Source organism: Eurypyga helias, unplaced genomic scaffold (genome assembly GCF_000690775.1).
Source record: "Eurypyga helias isolate BGI_N326 unplaced genomic scaffold, ASM69077v1 scaffold6262, whole genome shotgun sequence".
In the NCBI taxonomy this organism is placed as follows: Eukaryota; Metazoa; Chordata; class Aves; order Eurypygiformes; family Eurypygidae; genus Eurypyga; species Eurypyga helias.
The window spans coordinates 2,549-19,727 of NW_010237713.1; the positions used below are offsets into that span (position 1 = coordinate 2,549).

The following is a 17,179-nucleotide window of genomic DNA, read 5'->3' on the forward strand; positions in this document are numbered from 1 at the left end:
ATTATCGTGTCCCTCTGCCCTGGCTTTTCTTCTGCAGGCCAACCAATCCCATTTTTTCTTCAGAACTGATGTTATCTAGATCTCTGATCATTCCCACTGCTCTTCCCTGAGCTTCCTCCAAGTGTTTATTCTTGAAGTGCCCAAAACTGGACACTGTGTTCCAGCTGAAATCTTTCCAACGCTGGGACATGTCTTCCATGTTCTCCTGTTTAGTTACCCCAGGAAAATGTCACTATTTCCAATACAGCTTGGTATCAGTTACTATGTTCAGATCACAATTCACAATAAGCGCCACGTATTTTTTTCAAGGAATGACCGAAACTGCAAAACCATCTTATAGTTACAAAGGTATTCCTCCTGCCTAAGTATACTTCTCTGCACTTGGCTCAGTGACAACCCATCCTGCTTTTACTAGAACATTTCTTCAACCTGTCAGCATAATGCTGAATTCAAGCCTTGTCTCCCAGTGTTTTAGCAGCCCTTCCCACCTTCACGTCATCTGAAAATTCCACGCTCTATTCCACTGAGGTCATTAATGACAATAACGATTAGAACCAGACCAACGCTTCCCATACTTCAACGTATCTTTCCATTAGAACCACAGACCATTGATAACTGCTATTTGGTGTGGGTATCCAATCAGTTTTGCATAGACTCCACAGTGCTTTCACTGAAGACATTTCCCTTGATTGTTTATGAAACCATCATACACATGAATGTCAAAAACCTTAATAGAAGTCAAGCCATTTGGCCTCTGTAGGGCGTACCCTAGCTACAAGACTTGCTAGTTAGTTTTAAAAAGACATTTTCAAGTTTTTAAAAGTGACGTTGCCTGTTACTGAACTCCTTGGCCTCCTTCAGGTGTTTACACATAATTTGTTTGTTCCAGTTTTTCAAAGAACAAAGTAATTTACCTGTAATTCTCTTTTACTTCTTTATAGTCATTGTGCTTTTTCCTTCCCACCCTTCCAGCACCTGACCTGTCTTCCCTGAGGTCTCAGAAAAACTGTAAATGCTTCCAAGATTGCTTTAGGCAATTCCTTAAGTAGCCTAGAATAAAGTTCATCAGGCACAGCTGATCTGAAAATATTAAATATGTCTGAACACATTCTAACCTGTTCTTGGCCCTTTAGCTTGTGATTTTACCCTCTGTCATAATACCAGAAGTGTGTGTGAGGGTCCACCTAGTATAACTCAGATGCATCAGTGAGAGCAGTTCTGAACCCTCCGTTAAAATTTAATGTAATTCTTGTCCTCAGGTCAAGCTATACATTGCTTTACATCAAAAGCACCTCATACCTTCGTTCATTGTCATCAAGATGAGCAAAGAGCACGTTCTTGGAGATGGCCTTCGCCAAAGCAGTCATAGTTTTATAGTCCTTTGGAATAACCTGTAGAGAAAAGAAGGAAGGGTAATTACATGCCTGGCTGTATTTCTTCATAGATCTTGAAATCTACAGAAAATTACACTATTCAAGATAATGGATGCAGTTTGATTTCAAACACTGAGACAGGTTTAGGCTGTAATATAAAGCCACTAAGAAAGTAATAAATTCCAGTTTTGATAATGTAAGGATAAGAATTTGTGTTCTCAATATGACAACCAGAAAAGAAATGGCAGTTCCAGGATGACTGGGGAGAAGGATATCCATAGTATACTGTAATTAGCAGGTGCTGGCAGCTGTGCAGTCTCCTTTCAAATCTCTTGGACTGAGTGTGCTGGTTTGGCTGGGATAGAGTTAATTCTGTTCACAGTAGCTGGTAGGGGGCTGTGTTCTGGATTTGTGCTGGAAACAGTGTTGATAACACGAGGATGCTTTCGTTGTTGCTGAGCAGTGCTTACACAGGGTCAAGGCCTTTTCTGCTCCTCACCCCACCCCACCCGTGAGGAGGCTGGGGGGCACAAGAAGTTGGGAGGGGACACAGCCAGGACAGCTGACCCCAACGGACCAAAGGGATATTCCACACCATATGACATCATGCTCAGCATATAAAGCTGGGGGAAGAGGAAGGAAGGGGGGGAATGTTCAGTGTGATAGTGTTTGTCTGCCCGAGTCACCGTTACAGGTGACAGAGCCCTGCTTTCCTGGGGATGGCTGAACACCTGCCTGCCCATGAGGACTGGGGAATGAATTCCTTGTTGTGCTTTGCTTGTATCCATCCAACTGGAAGAAATATGTCTCAAAACTGTCTCAAAAACTGAACCAGGTCTCACAAAGAACTGATCCAGCTTTATTTCAAGGGAAAATACTGCACTGCGAAGATCTAAAGTTAAACTCTGGCTTCAGATATCACTTACATGGACTGCTGTAGTCACTGAACTCCTCTAAGTCTAGAGAAGTGCATACGTATAAACTGCATATTTGTGTCAAAGTAAAACATAATCTCGTTTAACTAAAAGTTTAAACTTCTTGATGTTAAATAAAATGAGCATTTGGCCAGTTTATTCTTGGTTTTTACCCCATCAAACAAACCCTGGATTGAACTGCAGTCCTGAACCCTTGCTCTACTAAGAATAACGCAGCTGTTCAGCTTACCGCTGATGAGCCAAAAGGGTAGATATTGAAATCAGTAAGACATTCAACTCCAACCTTTCTGGCTGATTATGGAATAGTGGAGGCTAGCCTTTCTTAGTCTAAGTCTGAAGCAATGAGAGCCACTAGGCAGAGACTGAAGTGGGTCTGTTGGGGCACAGACACAGAAAACACAGGAAACATTCTTTAGGTGTCACAGTAACCAGGCATCCAACCAAAATCAAATGTCAGGAAGAATCACTCGACCATTTATTACACCACTCTTCCTAGTAATCATCGAACGTACTCTCCAAGCTGATAATCCTCTTTACAGCAAGATTCCTATTCTGTTAGTTGTTAGCTATACGTTATGTCAGATGTGTTGACAAATATTGCTTTCTCTGGTTTCACGACTGAAGCAATGAAATCAACCTCCGCAGAGATCTTCCTTTGTGTTCCTCGGTATGGAGTCACGCCAGGTGCTTGCTCAAACCACAAAGCTAAACCTCCTTTGATTTTCTCTCCAGTGACATAACTCATTGCACTGCCTTTAGCACTACTCATCCTATAGTTCACCCCTTCAAGGGATCTTTCGAACTGGTTTATGACCCAGATGTGTTTCTATCCAACACCTGAATTCAAGCCAGTGGTTCTTCCTGGCTACTATCTAAAAATCCATCTGTTTGCAATAGTCTAACACAATCCTTGCCTTGCTTTTTACATTTTTAAATTAGTTTCATAATTCATCCTTTCAGTGCCTCCCTTTATTTCTGTATTCTAGAAATCTCTGTCACAAACACATCCTTGGGATTCACCATGGGATTCATTTGCTGATGGCAGAAGACAAAGCACTGACACAAACCCTCCCAGTGCTAGTTTTATATTCCTTGCAGCATCTGTAGCCTGACAAGAAACCATCCCCTAAATTATTATTATTTAAGTTCAGTCAGTTCCTAGGAAATTAAAATCATAACAGCCATAGTCACAGAACACACAGAATATGATCTGTATTGCTTCTGGCTCCTGCCTACCCCTGCTACTGTCAGGGTTTATTGGCATCACTGTTGAAAAAGGAAGAAAACAAAGTTAACTTTAGGTTCCATCATAAACATAAAAGAATTACTATGGGGTGTGGGAAGGAATATTTCTTTTGACCTTCAGAAGAGTGAGATGGTGTCCATATTAAGCAGAGACAAATGTAGTCTTTCCATGGAAGTTTTTAAGGGGGATATTGCAAGCTGCACAGAAAGAAAAGTGTTTGAAAGAGGCTTTTAAAATATCACGCAAGTTTGTTAACAGTGCAGTGCATTAATAGCTTAACTGCAGTGTTGCTAAAATTTCCTGTACGCTCGTAAGCATTATTTAACTGCCACAAGAAAACTCCTCCATACTTGTTTTTAGGGTGAAAGGCTCTCCTAATTATTTGCTTCCTGGGACAGAAATCCCCAGAGCAGACAGTGAACTTGTGTAAGTGGATGACAAAAGCACATCTGACTGCGAAGGCAAAAAGTATTCTGCCAAAAAACAGTGACTGACAAAATGTATTCCCATAAAGAAAAAGCTCTTTGGGTTAAAGCTACTCCAGGCATGCAGAAAAGCACATTAGTAGCATCTGTCAACCTTATGAAATGCATTTTTAGCCTGGCTCCCTAAACAAACATGACATATGCTATTGTAAGGCCTGTCTTTTAATAACCTTTGAAAGCTTTGGCCAGTTTCAAAAAACGATTTGCAGAGTTACTAAGAGATATCAAGGATATAACACAGCTAGATGTTTTGGGGAAAAAGGCAGTTAAAAAAAAGAGAAGCCCAAACTACCTCATTTGGGATTGGCAGTTCTTCAAAGACACAGGTCACATAAAATCACCCAAGTATGGTCAACAGACCTCCGAAAGCCCACGGGTTAGGTGGTACCCAAGCAACATGGGAACCATGTGCCTGAAGAGTCTGGGGAACCTAAATGACCTAGGTTAGCAGAAAACTTAAGCTAGAAGTGACTTTTCATTTAAAAAAAAAAAAAAAAGGCGCCAGGAAATGCAGCAATAAAAAAGGCTGCTTTCCAAAACTGTGAGGTTTTGACAAAACTCAGAAGCTGCCAGGGCCTGTGAATATCAAGAAAATGGCTGAGAATTACCCACCCCTAGCAGCACATCTCAAAAAGGCGAGTAAGAGAGAGTACTGAAGCAACACTGATAGGTAAAGTACATAGTCAAGGAGGCAGCAAAAGAACTTGAGCATGAAGCAGATGGTCAAGCCACGCATATGCTGGCATGATGACACCGTCCTACAGGCTGACCCATGATTCCAAATTATGAGCATAATGTGAGTCACCTGATTGTCCTGTACACCTCAGAATCACAGAAGGCAACACATTACCTTCCTGACGTAAGAAACAGCATCTTCCTCCGTGTACACCTCTGCGCTGACCCCTCCTCTCCTGCGTCGGGCTTTTACCACTGGGTTGGGAGGAGGAGGGGAAATCTCATCATCATGAGAATCAGACTGGGAACTGGATTTCTGCCGAGCCAGTATTTGTTTGCATTCCTCCTGCAAGGCAAAGACAAACAATTAAACATCTTGTACCCCTATAGCTGACTTGTTGGATATACTCGATTCACTCTTCTACAGCTCTCAGCAAGCCCTTCACTTCTACATTTGGATGACTGTCAATTCACACGTGTGTACTGCTGAAAGAAAATGAAAAAGGTAATGTGAGCAGCATGGAGTGACGCTGACTACAATGTGCGTACAGGTATCATCACTCCCATACTTGACCTGTTGAACTCTTCCTTACACATAATGGAAACCAATGTATTATAAACTGCAGCCATATCTTTGCAACTACTCCTGGCTGAGAAAGCAATAGAACAAGCCTCTTCGGCGTACTCTCCAACATCACAAATGTTGTTTTCTCAGTTGGCTTGTACATATCTCTGTCTCTTGTACAGAGAGCGTATCAGAAGTCACACATCAATATATTAAATAGGTTTCTTCATCTTGCTCTGCTTTGCAGGCTTACTATCACCAGAAAGAACAAAGATGCTCCCTACTCCAGAATTCCTGCCATATAACACATTTACAATCAATGGGACTACTTCCAAGCAAGTAAGATCCAAGGTAGGCTCCAGAGGACTATGAAAGATGATGGCTGGCCTAGTACCAGCTGGCCAATAGGGCGGTTATTCTCCAAATTTCACGCTCATGGAACAGAGAATAAAATACAAAGGGGAATCCCTGAAGAGATAGTAACAAGAGAGGAAACAGTATAGAAAATCTTAAAGAAAGGATGTCAGAGTTGCAAGACTTTGTCCATTCATACACTGAATTATTTGACTTCTAAAGAATTGAGACAAACAAGATTACCCATAATTACAACATTTCCTGGCTCCTCATCTCCTAGTCTTCAGCTTCCTGGGATTCAAAGGAATGCATACAGGAGTAAAATTCCCTTTGCACCATCCATGTCTATCAGCCAAAGGAACAGGGGCCTGTCTGCTCGTTCCCAGCCCACCTACTCACCCCCTGGTACCCTCTCAGCCTGGCATCCTCCTCCCAACACCCCATGCTGCCTTTGCTACTTTTTCAGTGCCTTCTTAGCTGATTCCTTCCAGTCTTTGCCTAAGGCAAGGGAGAACTGGAGATGGGATGGACCACACATCCTGCCCTTAGCTTGTCTGACACAGGAAACCAGAGGGCACATGGAGGAGAGACATGGGCACTGTAAGGAGGCAAGCCAGACCTGACAGTCTCAGGGTTATGTCAATCGATATACACGTAGCCAGCTATCAACCAACGACTCCCTGAACAACTCCAGTATTTTTGAGACAATTCAGATTAGCGGCATTGCAGGCTACCCGAAAGAAAAGGCAGTAATGCTGAGGTCCCTGTGCATCCCCTAAAATCAACGTTCCTTTGACAGGGATGCCAGAACCTGGCCTCTGTCTCACACGATTAATTTCCAATGAGACTTTCCAATCAGAGCTAATACACAAAGTCGGTGGAGGAGGGGGGATCTGGGAACACCAGTGCTAGACATGTGGCGGATTACCAACACAGCCAGTTGGTCTCACTGACAGAGGAAATGAGTTATAGTTAACTCATCAGGTATGACACCAGAAAAGAGTGGTACAGAAAACTGGCACAAGTTCACAATTTTTAAGCTTGCAAGAAAAACAGATGATTAATTTATGTTTGGCCATTGATGTTTACAAATGTCTGACAAATCCAGTCATGCCACTTGTCTTTTCTGGTCTTATTCCAGTTTCTTTCTTCACCATCCCTGACACTGCCACTCTCATTAACCTAAGGAGCTTCTGACACCCATCTTTGAATTATGCAGCATGGGAAATACTATTTAGTTATTTATTTCAAGTAGCAATAATACATCAAATACATCAAAGTAACAACAAAAAAATTCTTGTTTTGATTAAGGGGCTACAGAAATATTTAAGAGACAAGCACAGAGATAAAATGTAGAGGGCTGGCTAAAGATCTCACTTTTCAAGGTCTTGACCTGCCTCAGAATGTGCCAAGCTCTTTCTGAGATCAGGGTTTTTTAAAACAGGGATTACTCCAGAACTCCTGGGCCATAACAGAGTTGAGCAAGGTGCTGTACCCAACAAAAAAAAAAACAAAAAAAAAGAAAAAATCCCCACCCTGATTTCAGAAGCATTAAAACCTTACTGAAACTTTTTTATTTCCAATTCAAATTTCAAATAGCAGCACTGGATATGTAACAAATGACTCAGCTAGATTTTCCTATCATGTAAGAACTGCAAGTCCTATTTAAGCATTCTCACCAACTTCTTCCCTACTCCTCTCCATCTCCAGCTTCCTTAACTACAATTCTCCACTTGCAAAAACACAAATATGTGTGCTACATATTATTATTATATTTAATACCTAGCCATCAAAGCCAAACCTATCACTGAATAATTTCAAATAATATTACTGGCTACTGCAGGCTATGCATCTCTTCAATAGTGTTAACATTCTCTGTTTATATTAAATGAACACAACCAAACGAACCTTCTTCACATGCTTAACTGAAAGGTAATGAAGAGCTTTCTGGACAGTAAGCAACTTAAAGTATACTAAAAGGTAACTGCAAGAAGGCAGCACTCAGGTAACTATTTAATGGTATGCAGCACTTACACAGTTCTTCTTATACACAGCATATTTACTCATAGAGAAGAGTAGTAGTTTGCCCCATGTGAATATCAAATACACACTTGTTTTTCAGCACACACTGTATGAAAGGCACTTCCAAGGAATTAATAAATAACATCTCCTCTGCCCCAGCACAGATTTATACATGAAAGAAAGCTCAGTGAGATAAAATTAATATCACAAAGCATGCTCTTAAACCCAAATACCTTTTAAACCAAAAAGATATTAAAGGATTATAAAAGTGAGTTACCATATGATTCATTTTAAAAGGAAGTCTCTTCGCTACAAACTCCTTTTATATAAACAGCAGATAGTTGACTGGCTGGCTTTTCCATATGCCGCTATTTGTAGTCTAGGTAGGATTTCCATTACTGAACTAAAGAGTGCCTTTGAAAATAAAAGCGTATGCTCTGTCCTGGGTTAAGCTTTCAAAAAGCCGTCTTCCATATATCCTGGGGTAAAACTGCACAAATACAGCAAATATTTTAAAGGAGGAATGGACTCTCTGAAGAACAGTTCTTCAAACACTGATCTTCAGACACAGCTTGATGTGAACGCTTGTGCAGAACTCACTTTCAAGTAAACACCTCACCATCTTTTGTTGTCATGACAACAAGTGATCTCACTCTCTATTTGGATGGCACAGATAATTTACAATCATATTGCCCAATTATGTCCACCTTAAAATGAGAAAACACATGGAAGACACAACTGCAAAACAGTGTAATTGCCTTTGAGCAAGTCCCAGTGAGCATCCTGTTCTTCCCTTCACACCAGTACCCACACCGGCTTCAGTGAAGATGCTCCTGACTTGTAGGACACGTAGGGTCTGACCCAGTTACCCATAGTCCAGTGCCACTTTGGGTGATGTTGCTCAGCTTTCAGCTGCCAGCTGAGGAGGACCCATGTCTCAAGCTGTCCTGTTTCACATCTACCAGCCCCAGTAGACATCGCACATAATTTAAGGATCCTTAACTGGTAGTAGGGGAGCACATGTGCACTGCTGACTGAAGCCTCCAGCATCACTGCCACAGTCCAACACAGTGCTGTATTAACACATCCCAAACCTACAAACCAACGCTGTTGTATGGCAATAATACCCTATTTCCTATATACATCATCTAATCCTATTTCTATTCAAAACCTGTTGCAAGTGACCAAAAACCTGGATAAAGTTGTGAACAAAAGACTTTCTGAGGTTTCTGGAAGAGGTGGATGGTGAAACTGAAACACCATCACTGACTTCAATGATAAACTGCAAAGGAAAGAAAATATACCATCATTATTTCAAATTAAAAGAAAGAACCAATAAATATAACTGCAGCAACCCATTTATCTTTTGAATGTCCACCTTCAGCTAAGACAATTGTGCTACATGACGCTGAGTTATAAAACCCAGGAATTGCTCATGCTTCCTTAGCATATGGGGTCATTGCCTTTCCCAATTTTTTTCCCAACTCGTTTTTCCACGAGTTGACAATTTTCTTAAACACTGCAAGTGAAGCGGTCACAATGTCCAGACAATTTTCAGGTTTACCCTTCCATCCAGATCGCTGCTGAAGCGCACACACGTTTCCTGACCCAGAAGTTTTCTATCAGCCGGAGCATTTCCAAACAGAAATTCACTTCCAGTAGTTCCTCTCCCAGTCTCTCCTTTCAGGCTTTGTCACTGCCTGGAAACTCAGATGTTTCAGCTGAAGGAAGGACAGCACCTCAGAAGGCCCCAAACCACTGTGCAGCTTTACAACAACATCCCAAGGAGGCTTTGAAAAGCAAGTCAGCTGTTCAGTATCACCAGTCACTATCTCCGCTCTGCCTCCTACCATTTACTCATTGCATTCAAAAGCAACCAAACAAAGTACACTCTAAAAGAAATATTTTCTCTTTTTATTTTTTCCTCAAGCACCCTCATGAAGTTTTTTGACTGACAGACCTGGAATACACTTTCTCTTTATCCACAGAAAATGTGCAGGGTGGTTCACGCGCACGACACTAATCGGTCTTTGCACTGGAACTGACCCAGAGGAGATGCTTCCCAATACAGGATGGTTTGTAACGCCGGCCCATCATTCTTGGAGGCTGACACAATGATTTATGGCAACTAATAAAGGGCAAAGGCAAAGCACTCTGCTTTGTTGGAAGCACAAGGCTAAGTGATGCCATCACTGAAAGCCAGAGAAATCTGGGAGGTCTTAATGTCCTTTCCAGTCTTGTCTCTGTCACACTGGACAACTCTACTGTCTTTACGATTGTTCAGCCTTGTAACTGGAGACTTTTCACACAATCCCAACTATTGTTCCACTGCCTTCCCAATGTGAAATGCCACCTTTTCTTCTACAACACCACTAAGAAATATCTTTAACATCTACCCGTCCTACTAACATATTTATCCACTCCATAGTTATCCACCACTTCAATTACTACTACTGCATCCTCAGTGGCCTCTCAGCATCTCAGTTCATTCCCAATTTCCAAACTAGACAAAATTCTCCTGCCAAATATCCGCCTACTCTTCTGCTGCTCTGACTGCATCACTCGCCTTCTTGAGGCCCTTTACTGGCATCCTTTTACCTCCTGCAACATGTTTACACTTCTTGCCTTCCCCACCAGTGTCTTGCAGTAGCTCAACCCATCACCACCTCGTCCCTAATTTCTTACATACATTTCAGAGTAAAGTAAGAGAGTTTATGTTACAAAACACAGACCATATTTTTGATACTTAAGAGCTTATATAATCAAAGAGAACCATAGCAATCACTTCTGTTTTTTAAAATCCAGCCAAATAACAATGTATGCACACACCCCTTTTATAAAAAGAAACATGCTTACCACTAGATAAATACAATTTAAAATAAAATGCTAAATATTATGCCACTTTTCAAAAAGAAGCAGAACACCTAAGTCACCCTGAAATTTTTAATCACTGCATATATAATGCCAAAGCTGCTTATTGGTTTTCTTTATTCCAGACTTCTAACACAGCAGACCCTTAATCCAGGAGAAACGCCACCAATCGCAGCAAGGCTTACATCTGAGAGACAGAAAAGGACCATCAGAGCATGTGAAGCGATAGCTGATAACTGAGATTATCAACAAAGCGGAAATCATAAATGCTGGTATGCCATTTTGCTCCTTCAAATACTTCTGTTGTGTAGGCCCACTTAACATTTAGAAGCATATTCATGCCCTTAGATCAAATGTGCTGTTGACAGTAAGGTTGGTTATTCAAAATCTTGTGTTCCCTCAGTCATTTCAGAGTCGAAATTGTCTCTAAGACATTTTTACATTTTCTACTTCTCAATAAAATCATACTCAATTCTTTCTTCTAAAAAACTATCTGATGTTAATAGCAAATATGAAATCACATGTGCTGGGCTGCCCACCTTAAATATAGACCCAGCTTTTTACCCCTCCTTCATCCTCTCTTCCACACGCATTTCATTTTTGAAACCCAAAACAACTTCCATGTGCTATGAGTGCCTTCATTGGTACAGGGGTATTAGGGCTAGACAGCAACTTGAATGGCATGCTTAGGCAAGAATCCACGTATCCCCCTTAACCCTTCAGCAGGGTCCTCACAACTCATTAAGTATTTTTTCTTCACAATTTGCCAATAAACCCAACCTCAAATAATTATGGGTATGTTTTTATTTCGAATGTCCCATAGCTCACTTTCTCAGTTCCCGAGCATCTTGCCCAGGGGTGATGGAGCTGGCAGGCTGAGCTCCCAGGAGTTGCAGATCCTCAACAGCTTGAGCTTACAAAGCTGTCAGGGTGTAGCTCCCAACACAGGCTGCCAAGCAGGCAATCACAGTGGCGCAGACCTCAGCAGAGCACACCGGAAAGCAACTCATTCCCCTGCCTACAGCATCTCAAAATCTAAGGTCCTTTTCTTAATTGAAACAAAGCCAAATCTCAAATCTCAAATAATCCTAAATCTGCTATGAAAATTGCAGTTCTCCACCCAGTCTTACTGGTGTCTAGTCAGACAGTCTCAATCCCCATCCTATGTGCCTAATTAAAATTAATTCATGCAGCATTAAAAAGGTATTTAAAAATAAGGAGTCTTTTTCTGTATTTAGGAGACTATTAATAAGGAACTAATTGAAAAACAAGCACAAAACCAAAATTCATCCTCATATTGGAAATACGGTTTGATTTGTATCATTTTTTACATAGTCTTTATCTTTGCTATCATTCCTATCTGGTATGCCCCTCAGCTTAAAATAATTACTGTGGGAAGACAGAAAAGGCTTAACTACCTCTGCTCCTCAAGTCACTTCCTACAACTCAAAGAATAAAAGGAAATAATTTTGAAGATAATTTAATGCCTTCCAGAAAAGCTACTGCCTCGCTCTGGCTAAGCAGCCGGTTGTAATGGAAAGGGTCAGCAGCTGTCAGAGCTCCCTGCCTGTTGCTCTGACGACTGTAAAACACATAGAATGGGGAGGAATTGCATGAGTACGGCCTCAAAACGCTCACATCCCTGAATGTGGAGTTTTACCTTGTCCGAGAGGAGTTGCTATGTAGTCTGACTGGACCCTCAAAAGACGAGTGAAGGATTTGCTGAGCTGCAGACAAGCAGGAGGGTAGGTACTCAGCCGGCTCTGCAGCCACCGACTCCAACACAGACAGGATTTAAGTCCGGGCAAACTCTTTTTCAAGAGTTGTTTTGGTAAAATAAGGCTTGAGGGACCCTACACCTGCTTAGGAGCCTATAAAAGGATGCAGTCAGCTGGGGGCAAATGTGTTTTGTACCCATTCCTAGCCTAAAGACCCGTTAGGATCAAGCGCTTCCCCAGAGTCTGTTGTGATCTAGTGAAATCTGTCATCAGACAGTGCCTCATCCAGCACTATTTTTAACTTTACATGAATTTGGCAAGGTATTTCATTCATGTGTTTAAAGCTAAGCATGAACCTGTTTCTTTGAAGCCACTGAGATGCTTAGAGATTAACATGGATTAAGTATCCTGATGAATGTAAAACATGATAGCTTGAGATGTGAAACAAAGATGACATCCAGACCAACTTCCCTTCTCATTCCATCACTGCACTCTATTTTGGTTAGTTTTCACTTCGAGAGGGAGAAAGCTACTCATGCTTGTAGACTTGTAGACACACAAAGTAACCAGGGAACTCAGCAACACTCTAACATCTTCTGCAAAAGCTCCTAAGAGCATGGCTTCACTTATCACCAATTTTGTTTCTTAGGAAAAAACTTCTCTTTCTCATCCTTCACCCTCCCCTAAACCTCCTGCATTTAGGAAAGCTTGCCTGAGGGGTCTTAAAAATTCACCTAGATTTTCCTTTTGAAGGAAACCGTCACCCCTCATAACACTGCCTGTGGCTGTCTACGGCAATCACAGAGGTCCCACCTGAGCTGATTGTCATCCAGCTCTCTCTGGAACCATTATCAGAGGAGAGGTGGGAGCACAGGCTGCATACCTGCTCAGGTATGTTCCCACATGCCTGAGCAACACTTCTGACCACCAAGCAGACACTGCCCGACTGCTCTGCAAGCTTTGAAAGGTACAGAAATATCTTACTAGTCCTTATCAAACTGCTTAGTTCATGTATTTTTTGATAGTTTCTCCTCTGTAGGACTTTCCTTCCAACCTCTCCCCAGCTTTTCTTAAAGGAATGAGTTATACTTAGCATAATCACCTGTACTCATAAGAATGATTTTCATTGTTTTGACCAGACTCTGGTAGAAATTATTGATTAAAATATTTCTTGTTGTGACAAAATGTAAATACTGGGAGAAACTACCGTTGCAGAAGAAAAGTCCGATGTTTAAATTTATTCTCAAATATTCCTGGGTCTGAAACGCTTTATCATACATAAATAAACTGTATTTTACTAACAGTGAATGAATTTGTAGTTTACTACACACTTTCTTTTCAGTGCTAGTTTACAGCAAACCTGTCCCACAAATGCCTTTATTTGTCTAACCAGGTCTCTGTGCAATACTGTCTAATATCACCAGGTGGAGCTACGCAGATAATCTCATTTTGGTTTATTTAATTAGACAGTAGAGTCCAGGTTTTTCTAAAACTCTCTTTTTGGAGGGTACCTTAAGACATGCAGCATCAGACTGGGTCCATAAAACCACTGACAATCCAGAGAAATCCAAGACAGTACGTTCAGTGTGCGCAAGACTATTTCTTGTGTGTGCACAGGGCAATAGAAGGGACCAGGAGAGAGCTCAGGTCCAGAAGACATCAGCAAAGATCACCTGGCTCAGCTAGCAAAGCCTCTGCTCGGAAATACACTGCATGCAAAATGGCTTCAGTGAAGTACTTGGTAACCCCTAAACATACCCTGCAAATTCTTGCTGCTTCCCCTTCTTTTGTGCCATTTCCTTCATTAGTACTACTCTTTCTTGTATTTTTGTTCTGCTGAACAAAGTCCAGCTTAGCCTGGCAAGACAACTACACCTTTGATCATATAATGACAGCACTAAACAGCCTGACACTAATGAAAGTTTTGCAGTCTCAGTATAGCTGAAAACTACACTATAGCTATAACTTCTCGGTAATTAACTTTTTTTACGTAAGGTAACAACCAGAGATAAAAGATGGGTTCCCTGATTTTTTCTGCTATGCCTTCCTTCGTCCTCAACAGGACCTAATTACAGTTGTTAAAATAAGGCCACAGTTTCTCAGCTAACATCTATTCCCCTGCTCTAAAAAAGCCAATTACTACCCCTAAGGGAAAGGTTTTCCTCAACCCATCCACCAGCAAGTTCTCTACAGTCACAGGGACATGTAAAACAAATTGTTCAAAAGGAAACATTACATAATTTTAAAAAATTCAGACATTTAAATCGTTTTCAAGTCTTTTCTGTGCTCAATGGAATGTTAGAGATTTTTACAAAGTGGCTGTTAACATGGTCAGAGTAGATGTCATTTTGAAGTTGGTAGGTGACAGCATATAAAAACCGACTCACAAACTTCAGAGTACAGAAACTCAGGCTGATTCCCAGCAATTACTGGCACCTTCAGACAAGCAGGTCCTGCCAATATTAAGTGAACAGAAGAATATCTATTAAAGTTTTCCTACAACTATTTTGAGAGTCATGATTTTTAATACTGTACTTGATACAAATAAGCTGCAAACTTAAAAAGGCATCAGATGTTTCTCTCTAACATTGGCACTTCTCCAGCTGAGAACGCCTGCAGAATCAAGCATCAAACCTCAATCTCCAGCACTTTATTCGTAAGTATTTATTCATGTTCTCACTTTACAGCCCTCTCAGGCCATGTCTATACTGTGAAATAAAAAATGGCCCAGCCATGGGCCTGACTAGCCCAAGACAGACCACATCCCTCAACTATTAGCTCATTCCCTGGCTCTGTTCCGAGCTGCTCGTACTGACTCCTGCCAAAACAAACCTGCTCCTAGACGTGTTAGACCTAAGAATTATATCTGGGGCCAGTTAGTGTCGTGGGGTCAGGGGTTAGTCCCTGGCCCTTTTTCATTCAGCAGTATAGATGTAGGCTGAAGGCAATGGACCTAAGCCTGATGTCATCAGAAGTAAGGTGAAAAGCATTTATGAACTAGTCTGATCTTGTATGTGATGATAAATCTTGATTTTCTGAGTTGATTTTACAAGACGTAATTAAAAATTAGCAAAATGAAATAAACTTTTTTCTGTCTTCACCTCTGAGACAGCTCCAGTACACTGATGTGCATCGAGCTCTACACATTTTCCATAAGCTCCTTATTTAATCACTTGAAAACTATCCCACACTGCATCTCTAAACTGCCCACATGAATTTTTGACAGATACACTGTTATTCTACTGCTCTCTTCAGTGGAATATGTTATCTTTTTTTAATGAGTTTCAAAAATAACCCCAAAATACCACACTTAGGTGGAAAACTGCCATGACTGTTTAGCAAATCGTGCTTAAACCCCAAGATTTTCACTCCTCTCCCTACACAAGACCAAAATTAAAGCAGCTAATAGCCAACATGCCATATCAGTGTATTGCTCATTCACATACAAAAATCTGTAACAGGCAGTTGCTAAATTCACAATTAAATTAAGATTCTTCAGAGCACCTCCATATGACAAGTGTCTTCTAAAAACAAGATAAAACTTAGTGAAATTATTTCTGTAAATTTACAAGCCTTCCTTCAACTGTTATTATGCAACTGACCAAGTCAAAATATTATTCTCCAGCAGAAAATCCTCCACAGTGCAATTTATCTCAAGGAAGTCCTCAAAGATTCCTGGGAAAATTGCCGAAGGAACAAGAATTACCGTGCTGGAAAAACCTCAGAAGCATCCTAAAGCCTTTAGACTCTGCAGGCTTAACTCCCAGGCTGCTATACAGTCAGTGGCAAGACTGCTTCCTCCAGTGCTAAGCATGATATTCACCAAATGTCATGCCTTGGACTAAATCATCTCCTTTCATTCTGAGAAAGTGATCTCCATCAGCTCCTGCGTTTGCATCCTGCTACTGAATTCTGGTATCTGCTGTTCTTTGGGAAATAAAATATTACAGGAAAGAATATGCAATTTCTCAATGGTAGGAAGGGCCTTCCTGTGTCAATTCCGTGTACTGTGTTTAGATCAGTAAAGCCAAACTCTGCCACTACAACTACTCAAGTAATCCCACTAGCTGTGGAGAATATTCTAAAATACCACAGCACATTTTAACATGTAAATGGCAAACTGTTTGATGGTTTTCAGAACTTGCTGGTTTCCTGATTTTGTTCAGTTTTAGGGGAAGGGAAAACCACCTGACACTGGAATAAACAGGGAACAGCATCTTTTGCTCCTGCAGGCAGGTTCTTCCCACAGATGAGAGTTCAGGACACCATGAACAACACAAAACGTGTAACATGTAACACAAAGTATGCTCATAACTCTTTGGGTCATTTATAACAAGTGCAGTTTACTAAGAAATTATAATCTTGGTGTTATGCACAAAGAATTCTATACAACAGCCAATATTACAGTAGACATCAGCAAATAAAGGGTTGGGTTTTTTTCTTCTAACAAGCCTGTTTTTAACAGTAGCCTGATAATCTAAAACGTACAAGGAAAAATGTACCAAAATATTTGAAATGATTTAAACAATCTTTTTTCAGTTTAAAAATCGAAAATTGTAAGTCACCTGAAAATCACTGACCTTTTCTAATTTTTCAAAGTGTTCTCTGAGAAACTTCATGGGTCGGTCTGGCTTTGCTATGCAAAGGTTTACAATGCACTCTTTCAAAATCTGTTGGATGTTGTGCTTCTGAACATAGAGTTCACATCCCTTCAGGCTCTCGTCTTCTTCCACATTGCAGGAAGAAGCAGCAGCCATCTTCAGGCTTGTAAACAGCAAACAGACCTAGATAAGAAAATGGTGCAAGAAAGAGATGAGACAGTTCCCAAATCCTTTGCCAGAGATCTGTAGGAGCAAAGATACTGTAACTATTGCCTGTTGCCTATTCAAGTGCTATCAGTTCTGAACGTTTTATTGTCCTGGGTTTGTGCATGGA

General features: G+C 41.0%; 1 protein-coding gene across 1 annotated transcript; it reads right to left on the reverse strand.

Moving 5' to 3' along the window:
- Positions 1-1,299: 1,299 nt before the first annotated feature.
- On the reverse strand, positions 1,300-17,026 carry LOC104506567 (cAMP-dependent protein kinase type I-beta regulatory subunit-like; the record flags this gene model as incomplete). Its single annotated transcript, XM_010147553.1, has 3 exons — positions 16,825-17,026; positions 4,890-5,060; positions 1,300-1,391 (listed from the first exon to the last, which is right to left on the reverse strand). Coding segments are annotated over exons 1-3 (440 nt in total), but the record flags the coding sequence as incomplete, so codon positions are not given.
- Positions 17,027-17,179: the final 153 nt, after the last annotated feature.